The 19690-nt window shown below is 37.9% G+C and overlaps 1 protein-coding gene across 3 annotated transcripts in view; it reads left to right on the top strand.

Moving 5' to 3' along the window:
• Window positions 1-19690, top strand: part of SPIDR (scaffold protein involved in DNA repair) — a 387966-nt gene that overhangs the window by 150425 nt on the left and 217851 nt on the right. For all 3 annotated transcript variants that reach the window (XM_037035383.1, XM_037035384.1, XM_037035386.1), the window contains one exon: window positions 8671-8884. In XM_037035383.1, coding sequence (XP_036891278.1) covers window positions 8671-8884 — 214 coding nt within the window. The remainder of the gene's footprint in view (window positions 1-8670; window positions 8885-19690) is intronic.

Here is a 19690-nt window from a genome sequence, read left to right as displayed (position 1 = left end):
AGAGGGGCAAAGAGGGAAAAATTGGGACATCTGTAATAGCATAATCAAGAAAATATAATTAAAAATTTATACTTAAAAAGATAAATGGTGAGCCTTATGAACATATGGTCAAAATGGTGTACAGTATTAGTCTGGTGAGGTAAGTTAGGGCTAGAGGCATCTTAATATTAAGCCTTGGCTAGTGCAGCTCAGTGATTTGAACATGGGCTGTGAAGCAAAGGGTCGCTGGTTCGATTCCCAGTCAGGGCACATGCCTGGGTTGTGGGCCAGGTTCCCAATAGTGGGTGTGTGAGAGGCAACCACACATGGATGTTTTTCTTCCTCTCTTTCTCTTCCCCTTCCCCTCTCTAAAAATAAGTAAAATCTTTTCAAAAAATAACTAAGAGACATCTTAGTTTTAATTTATCCAAAACTGATATCCTGATGTTAGTATTCTTTCCTGCCAGCAGCGCCCCCCCATACACAAAGAAATCTACTTATCTAGAAGTTTTCCCTATCTTAGTTAACGTTAACTCTGCTCTTTACTTGCTCAAGTGACAAATATTGTAGTCATTCTTGACTACTTTCTCTCATATCCTGTTTCTAGTTCATCAACAAGTATTATTGGTTCTATCTTAAAAGTACCACTATCTTTCATTTCCAACATTTCTCACCACCTCTATGTCTACTTTCCAGGTCCAAGCTGCCATCATCTTTCTTGGACTTCTACAGTAGTTGTCTAACTGGTCTCTCTACTTCTTCCCTTGGGTCTTTAGTCTGTACTCATCAAAGCAAGTCATATGTCTTCCCCATTGTCTTCTCATCGCAGGGGAAATAAGCCAAGTCCATACATAGTGTAAAGCTTGTCTTCTCCTAGCATATATGTTGTGGTTTGCTCTTTTTTCCCTGCCACCTAGCTCAGTCATAGTGCCTTCAGTGCTAACCAGGACAAGTATGGACTTTTCTCTAAAAAGGTGTAATGAACTTTGGAGGAAAGCTAAGACTTCTTTCTACTGGGATTGTTGACGACATCAGAATGCAATTATATTTCTTTTGGCATTTGGAGGGCCTAATTGAGCATAATTATTACAGTGAAATCATTTGGCCTTGAGGTTAGGCATATTCTCACTCCGATATATTCCTTAGGGTTCTTGTCAGGCACTGAATTCTGTTTATATAACTGTGTTCATATAATTTGTTAATTATTTTTAACTCTTATAGAGTCAGATGATAGCCAGGGCACAGAGGTTTGGCATAGGTTTTAGGACACACTGTGAACATTAACCTTGACAATGGAAGTGGAATTATGTGGAATTAAAATTGTGTGGCACACTGTGAAGGAGGATGTAGAAGAGTGTATAAGCCCTTTATCATTTTACAAAGCTAGGAGTTCCTAGATAACTGTCAGAAGTTAATAGAATAGAAAATAAAGTTGATTAAAGATATTTAAAATTTCACAAGTAACTATCAGAATCACCCCAAATAAGACTAGATGGTACTGGATACATATATTATTTGGGGGGGGGATATAAAATACCTTTCTTAAAAAGTAAAATGTGAAATGATTATACCACGGTAATTTGAAGTGCAACAGATCCTAAGTACAGAGGTTCTGTTTGCATGGGAAGCAAGTGAACTTTAGAATCTCCTGATGTCTATTCCTGAGCCTTGCTGTGATGTCTTGCTACCCTTCTCCCCATCTCTGTTTATGTGTCTTTGCCTGCAACACATGATGGGTGGGGACTGAGGACAAAAGGAATGGTGGGCACTTGATGATTTGGCCTGAATGAGAGAAAACAGTACCAGTAGGACATACATGTTAGAGTAACACAATGTATTAGCTTCTTGGGATATCTGTGAAGATAAAGAGAGACATAGTAATAATATTGAGGAAAAATCCCAAATGACTATGTGGTCAGTTTTTGGATAAACGGAGCAACTTAAAGTTAGTGCAATTATATTATGAAAAGTTTTATTTTCGAAAAACTTATAGATGTTCTCTCATCTGTAGGAGAATGACTTCATTATCTCTCACGACTTCACTTGGTACTTTCTTGTACAGCCTTCATTCGTTTCTGATATTGTATTTCTTATATAAATATTCGTGAAAGTTACCCTCACAATATATATTAATTCATCAGCATAGACCACTTAGGAGGATTTGAGTTGACATGCATATAAATGGACCTATACATTTCAAATAAGATATTTATCCAAGTGGTCACAAATATATTTTGTTCTTATATCATTTACTCATTTCTTTTGTGATGTCTTGGTCATTTAAAACTAAAGACATTTTTAAGAGCAGTTAGGTGGTGAAATAAATCACTCATTTATATGTTAATTCAGCAAATGTCAGCCTTTAAATCAAATATTTTTTATTTTTAACCATGAATTGTTTTATCTGCTAGGGGTATGTATTTGTGGAAATTTCTAGATCTTGTATTTTTATGTGAATATTTCTATACGTTTTTCTTAATTATTTAAAGTTTTAGGTATTATAAATTAATGTTTGTGCTTCTATTTGATCTTTGTGGCACTGTCCCCTCAGCGTTTAGTACTATGACAAGTTACCCTCTTCTTTTTAAGTGTAGCAATCAGTGCCGAAATCCTCACTGTGCTGGCACAGCAAGGGCCTCACCGGAGTTTGTATCTCAACCCGATGAACTTTCTTTACATTTTAAACAAGTCCTATATTTTAACATAATAAATTAGGGGGAAAACATCATTTACAGTTTCCTGTCTTTAACTGCCAGTTGCGTAACAGAGATTTTGATTATTGATTTATGTGATACTCAATTTGTAAGATCAGGACTGCCAATACTATCAAATTTTAAATGTTTCAGAGTAACTAACTTTTTCATTTCTCTTAACTGTCAAAAAGGAAGATTCATATCTTTTTTACCTACTTCATAGGATATTGTGAATCAAGTACAATAAAATATATTTTTAAATGTCTTGAAAAGTTAATAGCAATGACATTTACCATGATGATGGTGGCTACCATTATCCTATGGTGGACCAGCCCTGCACTATGGCCTTTCTCTGTTATCTCTCTTGATAGTTGTAGTGTTCTTGAGGATAGTTAATACTATCTCCATTTAAAAATAACTGCAGGTTGCCAGAGGGAAAAGGTGAGAAAAGTAAAGAAAGAAATTCTGATTAAGAAATACAAACTGGTAGCCACAAAATACTTCTGGGTATGTGAAGTACAATGTAGGGAATATATAGTCAATAATAATTGTAGTAACTATGTATGTTACTGGATAGGTATTTGAAATATTGGAGAGAACACTTTATAAGTATATGATTGTCTAACCACTATGTGGTACACCTGAAAATAATACAAAATAATATTGACTATAAACTGTAATTTAAAAATGACATTTTTAAAGATGACAAGGTATTTGAGGAGTTCAAAGGGAAGGAATAGTTGCTTCTGGCTGGTTCAGTAAACACTTTCTGGAGAGGTGATATTCTGGCTGTCCTACAGCATTTATGGAAATGTCCTGCTGGCACACAAATGGTCTTTTATGGACCATGCATTTAATTGCGAACACTCTTCTTCATTTGTAAAGCAGGTATTCTTTTGTGCTTAGGCTGAGAGCTTGCTTTAAATATATAATCTGTTTTAGACTGCCTTCTGCTTTTTTCTTCCTAAAAGGGGAAATCACGCTGCCTTATTTTCCTCAGGAACTCTAGGCTGCTGTTTTCTCCCTAAGGCTATGTTAGAGGTTCTGTAGGAGAGACTTCAGAGCAGAGTAATTCCTGTTGTTCCCAGCCCTGTAGCAAGGTTAAGACAGTGCTGATCATTATTCCTGCAGAAACCTATTTAGTCACCAAGCATGCTGCAGTTTACCCTGTAGCGATGGTATCATAAAGTGTGTTTATTCCACAGGTTATTTGATGCTACAAATCTTGATCAGTATTTATAGATACTGCAGACATTGTCAGGATTTATCATAAAAATCTTCAAAGAAATTAGTTAATCACTATGATTCATCGTAGTAATAAAGGTTTTTCAGCTGTAATACTATTTATGTGTTTCTTCAATATCTTGCCTTTTATAAAATCTGTCAGGGTCTGTGGGAATTGTAGGGTTGGGTCAGAACACTGAATACCTATGTCACTTTTTAATCAGAGCTGCACAAGTCAGCTAAGTACTACCTGAAGAGAGAACTAGTGCTGCTTAGGCTGGCAGCGGAGCATAGCTGAATGCTGGCTCCACAAGAGTAGTCATACAGTAACAAGAGCATGTGCACAGCTGGCGCACTTGATCTTGAGCAGGACAGTGGGTTGCCCTGAAGCTCTGGACAGCAGCTTCTGCCAGTGGTTGGTGGGTAAGAGGACTGACCTGGTATTCAGGGTTGAGGATGAGCCCTGAATACAAGTACAAGTTTTTAAAATTCTTAAACTATATCTAAAAATGCACCTGTAACTAATGTAGCCCCTAAACCTAGGGCTTTTTCCCTTTGCTGAAAACCCCAATTTTCCACCATTCCTCTGGCTGCCTTGGCCAGGATAAATGGCGTATGTGCCAAAGTAACCTCGTGTTGTCTTCACTTCCTTTCCTATTCACCAATTGAAGATGAGCTACTTTTTATTAAAGAAACACCTGTAGCGGCAGAGCAGATTCAGTATTCACTTCCTAGTCAGCACCTTTCTTTAATACTTGTTTTTAGTCGCCCCCTCTCCTCTCCCATCCTGACTAGCTTAGCATTGTGCTTGTTCATACCCTTGCTCCATTCCATTTCCTTCCTTATCTTAAGAAGTAAAAGGAAGGTAGATCTATACCTCAGGAATTCAAGATAGTGCCCTCGGGGAGGTTTGTAGCCATGCTTAATATGGGAACACATTATAGACACTTAGAGAAAGGAAGAGATGGAAAATTTGGGGTTACTTAGAAAGTGAGAAAGATAAACCTAAGGAAGAAAGAAATGGAAGCAAAATTAAACTATATAACTAAAAACTTGACACCATTTAAACATTAATTTTTAAAAATTTATTTATTTACACTGTCATGTCATCTGCAAACAGTGACAGTTTTGTTTCCTTCTTTCCAATTTGAATGCCTTTTATTTCGTTTTCTTGCCTGATCTCTGAGGCTAAAACTTCCAATACTATATTAAATAGAAGTGGTAAAAGTGGACAACCTTGTCTTGTTCCTGATCTTAGTGGAAAAGCTTTTAGTTTTTGCCCATTGAGTATGATGTTGGCTATAGGTCTCTCATATATGGCCTTTATTATATTGAAGAATGCTCCCTCTATTCCCACTTTGCTGAGTACCTTTATCATAAATGGGTGTTGTACCTTATCAAAAGCTTTTTCCACATCTATTGATATGACCATGTGGTTTTCGTCTTTGCTTTTGTTTATGTGATGTATTACATTTACTGATTTGCAAATATTGAACCATCCTTGCATCCCTGGGATGAATCACACTTGGTTGTAGTGAATGATCTTTTTGATGTATTGTTGGATGCGATTTGCCAATATTTTGTTGAGGATTTTAGCATCTATGTTCATCAGCAATATTGGCCTGTAGTTTTCTTTCTTTGTTGCGTCTCTATCTGGTTTTGGAATTAGGATGATGCTGGCCACATAAAAAGAGTTTTGGAGTTTCCCATCATTTTGGATTTTTTGGAATATTCTGTGAAGAATAGGGGTTAGCTCTTCCTTAAATGCTTTGTAGAATTCTCCTGTGAAACCATCTGGTCCGGGGCTTTTGTGTGATGGGAGTTTTTTGACTACTGCTTCAATTTCATCTGCTGTTACTGGTCTGTTCAGGCTCCAGAGACACATGAAGAGATGCTCAATATTGCTTCCTATCAGAGAGATACAAATTAAAACCGCAATGAGATACCACTTTACACTGCTCAGAATGGCTATCATAAACAAAGCAATAAACAACAAATGTTGGAGATGGTGTGGGGAAAAGGGGACTCTAGTCCACTGTTGGTGGGATTGCAGACTGGTACAACCATTATGGAAAACAGTATGGAATTTTCTCAGAAAACTAAAATTGTACATGCCTTTTGACCCAGCAATTCCACTGCTAGGATTGTATCCTAAGAACCCTAAAACACCAATCCCAAAGAACATATGCATCCCAATGTTTATAGCAGCACAATTTACAATAGCCAAGAGTTGGAAGCAACTTAGGTGCCCGTCAGTAAATGAATGGATCAAAAAACTATGGCACATATACAGAATGGAATTCTATGCAGCAGAAAGAAAGAAGGAGCTCCTACCTTTTGCAACAGCATGGATGGAACTGGAAAGCATCATGCTGAGTGAAATAAGCCAGGTGTTGAAGGACAAATACCATATGATCTCACCTTTAACAGGGAGCTAAACAACAAAACAAACAAGCAGGCAAAACATAACCAAAGACACTGAAATAGAGAACAGGCTGACAGTGACCAGAGGAGAGAGGGGAGGGAATTTCAGGGGGAACAGGGGAGGGATTTAGAGGAACCTATATAAAGGATACATGGACAACAACTGAGAAAGGTGGAAATGGAAGGGAGGGGGGAGCACCGGGGGTGGGATGGGATCGAAGTAATAGAAAACTGTACTTGAAAAATAATTAAATAAGTTTTAAAAATTTTTAAAAATAAAAATTTATTTATTTACTTTTAGAGAGAGGGGAAAGGAGGGAGAAAGGGAAGGAGGAACATCAATGGGAGAAACATTGATTGATTGCCTCTCATATGCACCCCAGCAGGAGACCAAACCCACAACCCAGGCATATGCTGTGACCAGGAATCAAACCAGAGACCTTTTGCTTTGCAGGATGATGCCCAGTCAACTGAGCCATGCCAACCAGGGCTAAACCTTAATTTTTAAAAAACTTTTAAAAGATTTTATTTATTTATCTTTAGAGGGGAAGGGAAGGAGAGAGGGAGAGAATATCAATATATGGTTGCCTCTCATGGGTCCCGTCCTGGGAACTGGCCTGCAACCCAGGCATGTGCCCTGACCGTGATCCTCTGGTTCACAGGCCCACGCTCAATCCACTGAGCTACACCAGCCAGGGCTAAATCTTAATTTTTATTATTCACTATTAACCAGTTGGCTAAAGTAGTGAAGAAACTCATATTGGTATCTTATTAGGAAGACAGTATGCTAGATACTTGACACTTATAATCTCCTTCAGTTCATTTTTTAAGTTAAGAAACAGAGTAATAGAAAAACATAAGTGTATTCCCCTCCTACAATTAATAACAAATTTTAATTTTTTGGTTTCTTTAATTCACATTTTTTAAATAACAAACAATGTGATAAACAAGTTGGAAATCCCCTGAGTTTCTTTCTTGAGTCATACTTCTCTTCCTCTCTCCTTGAATACAGTGGTTATGGAGAGTTTTCTATGTATCCTATTAGTCAATATTTATATACATTTATTAGAGAAATTCCTCAAATACAGGGTAGGGCAAAAGTAGGTTCACAGTTGTTCATATGGAAAATAATACAATAATCAATAAATAATAATACAACAATTAACTCTTTTTCATGTACTCACAACTGGAAACTTACTTTTCCCCCACCCTGTGTTTTATGAGTTTCTGTGTTTTAAAAAAATGACATTGCGCGGGCCTGCGAACCAGATGATCGCGGTTCGATTCTCAGTCAGGGCACATGCCTGGGTTGCAGGCCAGTTCCCGGAAGGGGCCAGTTCCCAGCAGGGGATGCATGAGAAGCAACCATACATTGCTGTTTCTCTTCCTCTCTCCTTCCCTTCCCCTCTAGATAAATAAATAAATATTTAAAAAAATTAAAAAATGACATTATCAGTACCATATATTGCATATGTAGTGTATCCCTTCTTCTTTTTGAGATCTCTCTGTGCTGATACATATAGATCTGGTTCACTTACATTAACTTCTGTATTGATTTGTGCTGGGTCCAGTTTGCTGCCCTGACAAACAATACAGAGATGGACATCTGTAGGTTTCCTAGTGCATGTGACAAGAGTTTCTGGGTATGTATCTAGGATTTCTAAGTTATAGGCTATGCGTACTGTCAACTTCATTTATCTCATTTAATTCCTTAAAATATTAAGACTCATGGCATGATCGTCATTTTACACATGAGAAAACTCAGGTGCTGAGATGGTGTACCTCAGTGGATTGACTGCAGGCTGAGAAACAAAGGAACAAAGGCTTGCTGGTTCAATTCCTAGTCACGACACATGACTGGATTGTGGGCCATGTCCCCATTAAGGGGCATGTGAAGGGCAGCCACACATTTATGTTTCTTTCCCACTCTTTCTCCCTCCCTTCCCCTCTCCCTAAACATTAATAAATAAAAGAGAAAGCATAAGGATCAATTAGGTGACCATACTTCCTTTGAGTATATAGTTATCAGAAGGTTCAAGTATTGGGGTAAAAATGTGCTCTGTGAAATGTTCTGAGTTTTCTATGTGCACAAGACTATTTGTTTACAATAGAAGACTATATTTTATGTTGCTTAAAATATATTACGTGCAACATGCAGTCTATTTTAGTTTTTTTAAAAAAGATGTTACAGTGAACATGTTAGAATCTATTTACTCTGTAAAATGTACAGACCATTTTCTCCAGGTGAAGAAAGCTAACTGAACATGATTCTTTTGTTCAAGACACTTTATTTACACTTGAATCAGGTGTCTTTTGTATTTTTTCTTTTGTTCTTTTCTTCACCCTCCAGGTAGCAGATCTGGTATGTTAATTGTGAAAATCCTAGAGCTGCATGAAGAATGTACCATCCAAGTCGCAATGTGTGAGCAGTTAGGGGGACCGCAGACTGATGGCCCTTCTCATGGTGAGGCCCCTGGGACTAGCCTGAAGGTTCTCTTCACAAAGGAGACCGCACACTATCTCAGGGCGCATCCACAAGATGTCATCCATATCTACCCTCCCTGGTGAGTGTAAATAACTGATTCCAGCAGTCACTAACTGTGAGTTTGTCTCAAAAGTGTTGGTCTCAAAAATGTTATCATGAACATTTTTGTCACTTTATTATAGAGAAATTCCAGGGAAAGGAGGCCAAGATTTGCCATAGATTCTTTAATAACAGAAGCACTGTATTGTCTTTAATGGCTTGTTTGTAGAGTTTGATCTAAAAAGCATAATCATTAATGGTTTAAAAAGTTAATTTTAGGATATCAGTCATTTTTGCTTTCTTCCTCATAGGATATTAATTGTTACTATGAAAAGAAGAAAATCTTACTGGTGATTTCATCTCATCTTGTAGCTCTAAATACTAGTAGCTCTAAATACTAGTTTGAGACTAATGAATCTCAAACTTAGTCTGCAGCCCCCACCTCTGCCCCATCACCAGAGCCAAATGCCTTACTGCCTCCCCCCACCCAGTTTCACCTGTGTGCTGATGGTGTAGCAGAATCAAGCTCCTGACCTTCCCTTCCTTTCCTACAATTTTTCCCATCTCAGAAAATGTAAATAAACTTCTTGCCATTTCTCCAGATATCCTCAACTCCCCTTTTACTTATAATCGCCTCCTACCCATGGGTACCACCTAACAGTCCACTTCTAAATCCACACAGGGCCCAGCATTTCTTGTTACCTCTAGTGTCATAACCATTTCCAGGTAGTCATTTTTGCTTAGATTATTACAATAATCTCTTTCATCCCACTTCTTTCCTTAGTTTCCATCTGTTTCTTCTTGAGATGACTAGAGGAGCAAAACTATATGTATAAGTCATCATACTGCTTTTTGCCTAGGCATTCCACAGTAGCTGCTCACCTCATACAGTGTCAAAGCCCCTCCCTCCTGAACTCTGGAACCTCATGTGCTAGTCTGCTCACCTCCCGCAGTTCCATTTTGGTCACTTGGGATTCTACCCTGGTACTCAAATTTCATGCCACTCCTTCTATTTTCACCTCGGGGCTGGTTCTTCCCTCTCCTTGTGCTGGGATGCTGTGTCTCACCACCTTCCCTTGTCTGAAAGGTTTGCTGTTTTCTTGTCTCCTCTAGGATTTACCTTCTGTTACCTTCTAAAGTGGTCCAGGATCACATATCTAAAGTTAGAAACTACCTCTTTTACGCCCTTTAGTCTCCTTTGTTACTTAGTTTTTTCACAATCACATATATTAAAGTTTGTCACTTTTTATTTGTTCATTTGCTTTTTGTGTGTCTTCTGCTACTAGATTTTTAACTGTTTCTTTTACTTCTTAGGGCTGAGGGCACCCAATAGAACTTTGATATGCAATGAATGAACAGTTTTCTCCTTGTCTTACCATTGCTTCTACTATCTATAGTGTTTTACTGTAATTCTTGGTGTTCTTTTAGCTGTTTAAAGTTGTTAGAAGTCCTTATTGGAAACTTATGATAAAATCCAATAATATTGCAAGTATTTGATTTTTTTGCAGTGTATCCTAGTTTCGCTTTCTTTATCGACATACAACAGGCATTTATGTTTTAGTTTATTGTACCTCAACAAAAAATGTGTATTTAAGCTAAATTGAGTTTTTCCACAATTAGCCACAGAAAACTTGAGCATAATTATCTTTGCAACTATCTTTACAAATAGTGGGCTCTGAATCCCTGGATTTTTTCTTTAAAAAATCAGGTAAAGTCGAACTTTTAAAATCATTATGTAGGCCCCTATAGCATCGAAGTTCATCTAGATCTCCATACCATTAGTATGTTTTTTTCCTTCTCATTTCATTCTAAAAGTATTTTCTGTATTTTGCTCTGCATAATGTACACCCATGTTTTTGGCCCAAACTGTCAAGGGAAAAAATCTTTCATTTTAAATTTTTAATTCAAATTTTTATTAATTTTTACAAACGAAACCAATGATCATATTCCAGGGTATCATTTTCCATATGTATATTGTTATTGCTTTCTAGAATTATACTGTAATGCATAAGCATAAATAAATAATGAAAAACATTTATATAGGTACAGAATTCATACTACCCATATATAATGTGCATCCTTGTTTTTCCCTCAAAAAATGGGGCAAAAAGTGTACATTATACATGGTAAAATACAGTAATTGGTTTTTTAGTAGGCAGTTAATATTTATGATACAGAATTCAAAAATATCAAAGGCTATTCAGTTATAAGTGAGTCTTCCATACTTTTTTCCCCAGCTACTCAGTTCTCATCTCCTGAAGCAGGCCCTGATACCAGATTCATACATACCTTTCAGAGATGGGGTATGTGTGTGTGTGGAGGGGGTGTTGTAATACACTCATAATATATATATGCATATGAACTCACATGCTTATATATATGTATTTCCAGTCCTGCTCAGGGCCACCTGACATTAGTTATAATGCTATCTGCAGACAGCTGCTACTGGTGCTTGGTTTAGAAGTACCCAGAAGGAACTACACTGCAAACCACGGTCAGCAGCACTAGTGCCAGGTCTGGAGCCACTTAGCAAAGAGATATGGGGCATACCAAGAAAAGAAAGTCCAAGCATAAGCCAACATAGGCCTTTTGTATGGAAAAGCCACTGGAAAGGATTTAAGTGAGCCTGTAAGTTGTATGGGGTCCCATTGCAGGAAATCACCAAGGCAGGATGAACAATGGTAGTTAAGTTGATGGAGGCTCAGATATGATGCTCTCCTGCTGGCTTTATTGAGGGGAGGGGTGGACAGAGTTCACAAAGGAACATTGGTCTCTGCCAGCCCTTCTGTCTAGAAGAAAGCTGCCACTCCAGCCCTTACCCTGATTCCAGACAATTCAGTTTCTCCATGTAGGTTACTGGTGCCTTTTGAGCTCCTGCCCCATAACTAGAGTTCAGAGTGAGTAAGTCAGAATAATTCTTTGTGAGGGCTCTTTAAGAGGAACACCTGGCTCTGGTCAAGATGGAGGTGTAGGTAGATACACTTTGCTTCCTCACACAACCAAAAGGACAACAACAAATTTAAAAACAAAAAATGACCAAAAGTGCCAAAAATCAAACTGTATGGAAGTACAACAATCAAGGAGTCAAGAAAAATCATTCATCTAGACCGGTAGGAGGAGCAGAGACAAGCAGCTATGGTCCAGAGGACTTGTGGCAAGGTGATGGCTGGAGGACTGGGGCAGGCATGCCAGCAGCTGGTGGACTGGGTGAGGCAGTGGCTGGTGGAGCTGACGGCCCCATATTAGCATGCAGATAAACCAGGAGGAAAAACTGGGGAGTGATACAGACCAGGAAACCCAGGGTTCCAGCAAAGGAAAATAAAGCCTCAAAACCGCTGACTGAAAAAATCCTGTGCGAGTTGAGGCAGTGAGAGAAATTCCCAGCCACACAGGAGAGTTCACTGGAGAAACCCACAGGATCCTAGAACATATACAAACTTAATGACCCAGGAATCAGCACCAGAAAGGCTTAATTTGCTGTGGGTAGCGGAAGAAGTGACTGAAAGCCTATGGAAAGCTGAGCAAGCAGCATTGTTCCCTCTCGGACCCCTACCCCACATAGAGTGCCACAATACAGTGACGTGGGTTGCCCTGCCCTGACAAATACCTAAGGTTCCACCCCTTACTACATAACAGGTGCGATGAAACAAAAAAATATGGCCCAAATGAAAGAACAGATCAAAGCTCCAGAAAAAATACAACTAACTGGTGAAAAGATAGCTAACCTATCAGACGACGATTTCATAACATTAGTAATCAAAATGCTCACAGAAATCGTTGAGTGTTGTCACAAAATAGAGGAAGAAGTGAAGGCTGTGAAAAGCGTAATAAAGGAAGATGTACAGGGAACCAACAGTGAAGGGAAGAAAACCAGGACTCAGATCAACAGTTTCGATCAGAAGGAAGAAATAAACATTCAACCAGAACAGAATGAAGAAACAAGAATACCAAAAAATGAGGAGAGGCTTAGGAACCCCTGGGACAACTTTAAACATTCCAGCACCCAAATCATAGGGGTGCCAGAAGGAGAGGAACAGCAAGAAATTGAAAACTTATTTGAAAACATAATGAAGGAGAACTTCCCTATTCTGGCAAAAAAAAAAAAAAAAAATAGACTTCCAGGAACTCCAGGAGGCTCAGAGAGTCCGAAAGAAGTTGTACTCAAATGTGAGTGTGTGAAGATTAATCAATGAACTGATGGGCAATTTAGTATGAGCTCTCCATTGACAGTAACCTTGGGAATGTACACTCTTACAGGGATATAGTGGATCCTATGCAGTGGCCTTACCCAAAATACGAAATTTAAATCTGATCTGTTTTCTTGATTCAACTTCCAATTTTCCAGAATGCAGAGAACAGGGAACTCCACAGTGATGCAAAGAGCAAAGTCTAGACTGTGGAAAACTATAGGAAAAGTTTCTTCAATAAATAAACTGCAACAGTGGAGAAAAAGGGTAAAGGGGGAACACATGGACTTAAAAAGACCTAACAACCAATCACAGTCTGTCAACCTTATGCAAATTCTGGTGCATGAAAATGAACAAAATTTATGACATTTATGTAATAATTAAACACTTCAAAACCAAAAGCAAAAAAAAAAGAAGTCGTACTCAAGGAAACAAGCACCCAAAGTATATCATAATTACATTACCCAAGATTAAAGATAAGGAGAGAATCTTAAAAGTAGTAAGAGAAAAGGAGACAGTTACCTACAAAGGAGTTGCCATAAGACTAACAGCTGATTTCTCAAAAGAAACCTTGCAGGTAAGAAGGGACTGGAAAGAATTATTCCAGGTCATGAAAGGGAAGCATCTACCTCTAAGATTACTGTATGCAGCAAAGCTATCATTTAGAATGGAAGGACAGAAAAAGTGCTTCCCAGATCAGGTCAAGTTAAAGGAGTTCATTGTAACGAAGCCCTTATTATATGAAATGTTCAAGGGACTTACCTAAGACAAAGAAGAAGATCAAAAACCATGAACAGTAAAATGACAACAAAATCAGAACTATCAACACCCGAACCTAAAAAAAAAAACAAACAAAAGCAAACTCAACAAACAACTAGAACAGGAACAGATTGGCAGAAATAGAGATCACACAAAGGGTTATCATTGGGGAGGGGGAAGGGAGAGAATGAGGTAAAGGTACAGGACATAAGAAGCATAAATGGTGGTTACAGAGTAGATGGGGGGGGAGGTTAAGAATAGTATGGGCAATGGAGAAGCCAAAGAACTTATATGAATGACCCATGGACATGAACTAAGGTGGGGGAGTGATGGTGGAAGAGGTGGTACAGGGCAGAGGGGGAATGAATAAAGGGGAGAAACAAATGGGACCACTATAGTAGCATAATAAATAAAGTTGTTTTTAAAAGGAGTGCTTGGGACTCCAGCCACCCTTTGCCACCCTTTGTCACATTAGCCACAACCCCTGTTGTTTTTTACAGCCAGAGGTGTAGGGACTTCTTTTCCTGCCACTGGAAGCCTGGGCTGGGAATGGGACCCCTTGCTCTTCATGGGACACCTCCTCCGTTGATATATCCCTCCCAATTTTTAACCACCACACATGGGTGTGAGACTAACCCGTTTTGAGTTTCACCTCTCCTATCAGTCTTAACATGGTTTCTTGTTTATATCTTTAGTTATAGAAGTTTTGTTCAGCTAGATTTCAGGTGGTTCTGAATGATTTTGGTTCTGTGGTTTAGTTTTAGTTTTGATGTGGTTGTATGAGGATGTGAGTACTTCATTTATCTACTCTGCTGTCTTCACTGCTATGATTTCTTAAAATATTTAAATTACATGTAAACCTCACAATAGAGTACCTGCTACTGACCACATTGAATACTTCTCCTTATATTCATTTACTGATGACAGTTATCCTTTGCAAATTTGGTTTTTTTTCGTAATTTCTACTCATATTTATTGATTTTCTTACCGATGTGTATGCCTATTTTGTATAGTAAAAAATGTTTCTATTTATACTATTATATCACTGGTGTTACTATTTTCTTGTTTTCTTCCTAATACCTATGCTTGTTTACCTGTTTCATTTTTTATTGCATTGGCTAAAATTTACAAATCAAAACTTTTTTACTGCCGTATTCCTAGTTACTGTAATGCTTCATGCACAGCAGACATTCAATAACTATATGATTAATGATGAGTCTTAAGTAATGATTAAGATGTTGACAGTTTTATGTCCCCTGAATGAAAGAATGTTTCAATGTATTTTGTTTTCCACATTTGCCGAGAAGCATTTATGGAATGTTTACTTTTTACATAAAAGACCTACTAAATAATGGAATTTAGTATTCAAAATAAATGACAAATCATCACTATCCTTAAGGAGTTCACAAGACAAAGGAAGAGAAAGGTAATATAAACATGTTATAAAGGGACTCTAGAAAGTGTAATAATAGAGCCCTGTACAATAGATACAAAAACTGAGGAGGTAAGTGTGACTGATAGGCAGGTTAGTTGGGAAATGTGTGTGTGTGAGTGAGTGCTGGGAAGAGAACATATTCAGAGTGTCAGGTATAACTTTATGGAGTTGGTGATTCTCTATATAAGCTATGAAGGTTAAGTTAAAAAGGACTGAGGAAGGGACTGTGAAGTCGTTTGAAATAGAGGAGACTGAATGAACAAGACCAAGAAGCCAGCATGGCATGACGAGGGGTGCATGCAGGGATATATGTAGTAGTCCTAGATGGATGAAGTGGAAATTCTGCAGCAGGAGTGGCAGAAAGTGAGGATGGAGAACCTGTGTACAATGGTTAGCAGATAATATTAAATATTCCTTATTGCCTAGGTTAGAAGAGATGTGATCTGATACACAGTTTGAAGTTTGTGGAGAATGGCTATGTGTAGAAAGCCAGAGTGAAGGCATCTTAGAGGCTTTGGAAATGGCTCAAGTGTAAGGGAAGGTGATGACTTGGACTATGATGATGAATACTAGATTGAGAATATTTTTTGGATTCAGAGGCAACATTATTCACTGATGGGTTTGATATGGTATGTGAATGACAAGAAACAAGGAAGACTCCTCTAAGTTTTACCTTAAGTTATGATGCCAAGTAGCAAGACGGGGAGACTGAAGACATATTTTGAGGGCATAGTGAATAGTATCTTCTTGATACCAGCAATAGTTAGAGCTCTAAGTAAACATTAGAAAAAATGCAATACTAGACAAGAAACTCAATCAGCTCATCTGAGTTTTTAAGGTAACACATGTGTGGTAAGTGGCTGTCGACCAAAGTAGAGCCCACAGGCTTGTTCACAACTGTGTTTGTGTCTGCTTTATATTTGCCACCTGAGATTCTTTGAAATGAAGAAATTGATAACAAGCGAGGGTGAAAACAGGGGAAGGAGGTGGGAAGGACTGGGGTGGTGGGGAGGGGGGGTGAAAAGGCAGAAAACTACTTGAACAACAACAACAACAAAAGAAATTGCTGACTATTATTGCTAGGAGTAAAGCAATGGTAAAGGTAGAGGTTTGTTTACTGTGTGGGATTATCTTTATATTGTGACAGCTGAAAAGCCAATCTTCTGTCACCAGAATTACAGGGTGTTTTGAGAAGAAATAAATAAAAACTATTTCAGTGTAAAAAAGAGAAAGTATATACCATAGTGATATTCTGGACAATCTAAAATACTGGAAGAAGGCATAAAATGAAATCATTCATTCATTCATGAGTACATGAGAGAGGAAGAAAAACAGACTTCTGCTGCTGTTCCAAAAAACACTTTTTCATGAGATCCTCACATGAATACAACCAAGAGGTTCTCTGCTCAGATACTGTTTGGAAAGGCTGGTTAAATGTAGATTCGTTTCTGTATTGTTAGGGGTTCTCAGGGTCTCTATTGTGTGAATGTGCATTATTGTTACGCAGTAGATGGAGTCAGAAACATAGGGGAACCTATAAACAGAACATTAGCAAACAACCCTGGCTGGTGTGGCTCAGTGGATTGAGTGCTGGCCTGCAAATCAAAGGGTCGCTGGTTTGATTCCCAGGTAGGGAGGGCATGTGCCTGGGTTTCAGACCAGGTTGGGGGTGTGGGAGAGGGAACCACACATTGATATTTCTCTCTCTCCCCCCTTCCCTTCCTCCCTCTCTAAAAATAAATAAATAAAATCTTTTTAAAAACATTAACAAATTACTACACTTTTTATAAACAAAGAGTGAGTTGAAAGTCAAGAAAGCAATGAAGGGGCATATTGTCTCAAAAGAGGGCAGAGAAAGAAGCTCCAGGAATCCATACCTCCACTTAAACAACTACTGTACTAGCAAGCACTCTTTAATGTAACTAACTCTGCAGTCTAGTTGAATACTTACAGTCTTGGGAAGACCTTGATTAAGAATAAATTTGGGGGAATTTCAACCTTTCAATGATAGCAGCTCTTATCCCCCATTTCCCATCTCCACAATCCTGGTGCGGAATGCTGGAGCCGGGGTACACGATATATCAGGGATGTGTGTCAATTGCTGAATGTAGCATTTGGTCATTGAGTGGCTGGCAACAGAGGCTAGTGGACATTCATTCATCTCCTACAGGCTGAAGTGGTTTCTAGGAGACTTCAATTGACACTACTCATGTACCTCTCCACTTTTGGGAGCCAAACCATTAAGAAAATTTGTAGCCAGTTGACCACACAGATAGTAAAACAAAAATACCAATCACTGCATACGACAAGGAATGTACCCCTTGAAAAAATAGCATGAAAAATCATAAATGGATTAATTTAGCCCTTAATAAAGTAAAAGTCAGCAATCCCTGAGGAGTAGAAGCAGTAAATTTACAGTTAACACAAAACAATATCGAAATGTAATTCTCAGCAAAAATAATAATTTGACAGAAACAATCATAGAGGAACCCCAGACATTGGAATTACTTGTTAAGGATGTGAAATCAACTGTCTTAAACATGTGCAATGAGTTAAAGGAAACTATGCATGAACAATGAAAGGAAATCAGGAAAGTAATAAATGAAAATATAAGAAGAGATACATGAATAATAAAAAAATTTGGTAGGAAAATAATTGAAAATTTAAAACTTAGAGGTTACACGGCAGATTTGAACAAGTATAACAAAAGATCAGTGAACTTGAAGATAAGACAGTGGACCTTCTATAGTCTGAGGAAACAAAGAAATAAATGAAGAAAAATTAACAGAGCTTGATGCTCCTGTGGGACACCATCCAATACAGAAACATGTATATTTTAGGAGTACCAGAGGGAGGAAAGTAAAACAATAGAAAAAAATTGGAAGAAATAATGTCTTAACATCACCCAAATATAAGGAAAGACATATGTATACATATCTAAGAAGCCAAATAATCTCCAACAGAGCCACACCAAGACCTATTACAATGAAATTGTCAAATCCAGAGACAAGAAAAGGCTTTTGAAAGCAGAAAGAGAAAAGAAACTTGTCGTGTACAAAGGACCATCAATAATATTGAGGACTGATTTCTCATCGAAAACTGTGGCATCAGAAAACAGTCAGTGATATACTTAAAGTCCTTTAAAAACACTGTGAACCAAGAATTATAATTCTTACAAAACTATTTTTTAAGAATGAAAGAGAAATTAAGGTATTTCCAGATAAACCAAAGCTGAGGACATTTTGTTTACCAGGAGACTTATTCTATAAGAAATACTAAAGGGAGTCTCTCAGGTTGAAATGAAAGGATACTAAACAACAAGTTGAACTTAAGAAAAATAAGAATCACTAGTAATGGTAACTATATAGGCAAATATATAAGCCAGTGTTACTTGTTTGTATACTTTTTTGTATTAGTTGTAATGTTCCCTTTCTCCTATATGGTTTAAGAGGAAAGTTCATTCACCAATAAATATATAGTATATGTACCTAAGAAAGGAACCTCCAAGATATATGAAACTAAAATTGAAAGAATTGAAGGGAAAAGTTGAACAACAATAAATAGTTGGAGACTATTTATATCCCACTTTCAATAATGGACAGAATAAACAGAGGATCAATAAGAAAGCAAACATTTGAACACCACAATAATCTCATTACTCCTAACAAACATATATAGAACACTCTACCCCCAAACAGCAGAACACACATTTTTTAATAAGTGATACCATTTGAGCCTTGTTTAACTTAGAATATACAAAATCTGTCTGGAAAAAGTCTAGCCATTGTTAATATACTGAGAACAGTTTGGGCAACATCATTGTAATCTGGCAGCCAAGGAGAGTGGACTGGAATGCACTTACATGAACAATGGTGACTTCACTGTACCAGTCTGGCACAGTAGATGCAGTTGAGTGCTGTGTACTGTGTGGCCATCATATTCAAAATGATGGAGGAAGTAGAGCAATGTATCTGCATCAAATTTTACATTAAGCTTGAATGTTCCTCTGCGGAAACTATTCAGATGACTCAGAAGGCTTTTGGTGATGATGCAGTGAGTGCAGCATGATAAAAGTATGGCACAAACACTTCAAAGATGGTCAAGGATGTGTTGAAAGTGATCCACATTCTGGAAGGCCTGCAACAAGCAGAACACCTGAGAATGTTGAATGTGTATGGGCTGCATCAACAAAGATTGGCAACTGGCAGTGCAAGAACTAGAAGCTGATCTGGGGATTCCAAACACTACTGCATCTGATATTTTTACTCAGATCTTGGCATGAAATGTGTTGTGACAAAATTCATTCCACAGCTTCTTCTATCAGAGCAGAAGGAATATTGTGCTGCAGTTGCTAATGACTTGATTCAACTATTGTCAGTGAACCAGATTTCCTCAGTAAAGTCATAACCAGACATGAATTGTGGGTCTGTGGCTACTCGTATGATCTGGAAACAAAGGCCCAGTC

This window comes from Sturnira hondurensis, unplaced genomic scaffold (assembly GCF_014824575.4).
Source record: "Sturnira hondurensis isolate 20B ecotype Veracruz unplaced genomic scaffold, ASM1482457v3 Scaffold0022258, whole genome shotgun sequence".
Lineage (NCBI taxonomy): Eukaryota > Metazoa > Chordata > Mammalia > Chiroptera > Phyllostomidae > Sturnira > Sturnira hondurensis.
Note: the sequence above shows the minus strand (reverse complement) of the source record. Positions and strands in the feature narration are given on the sequence as shown.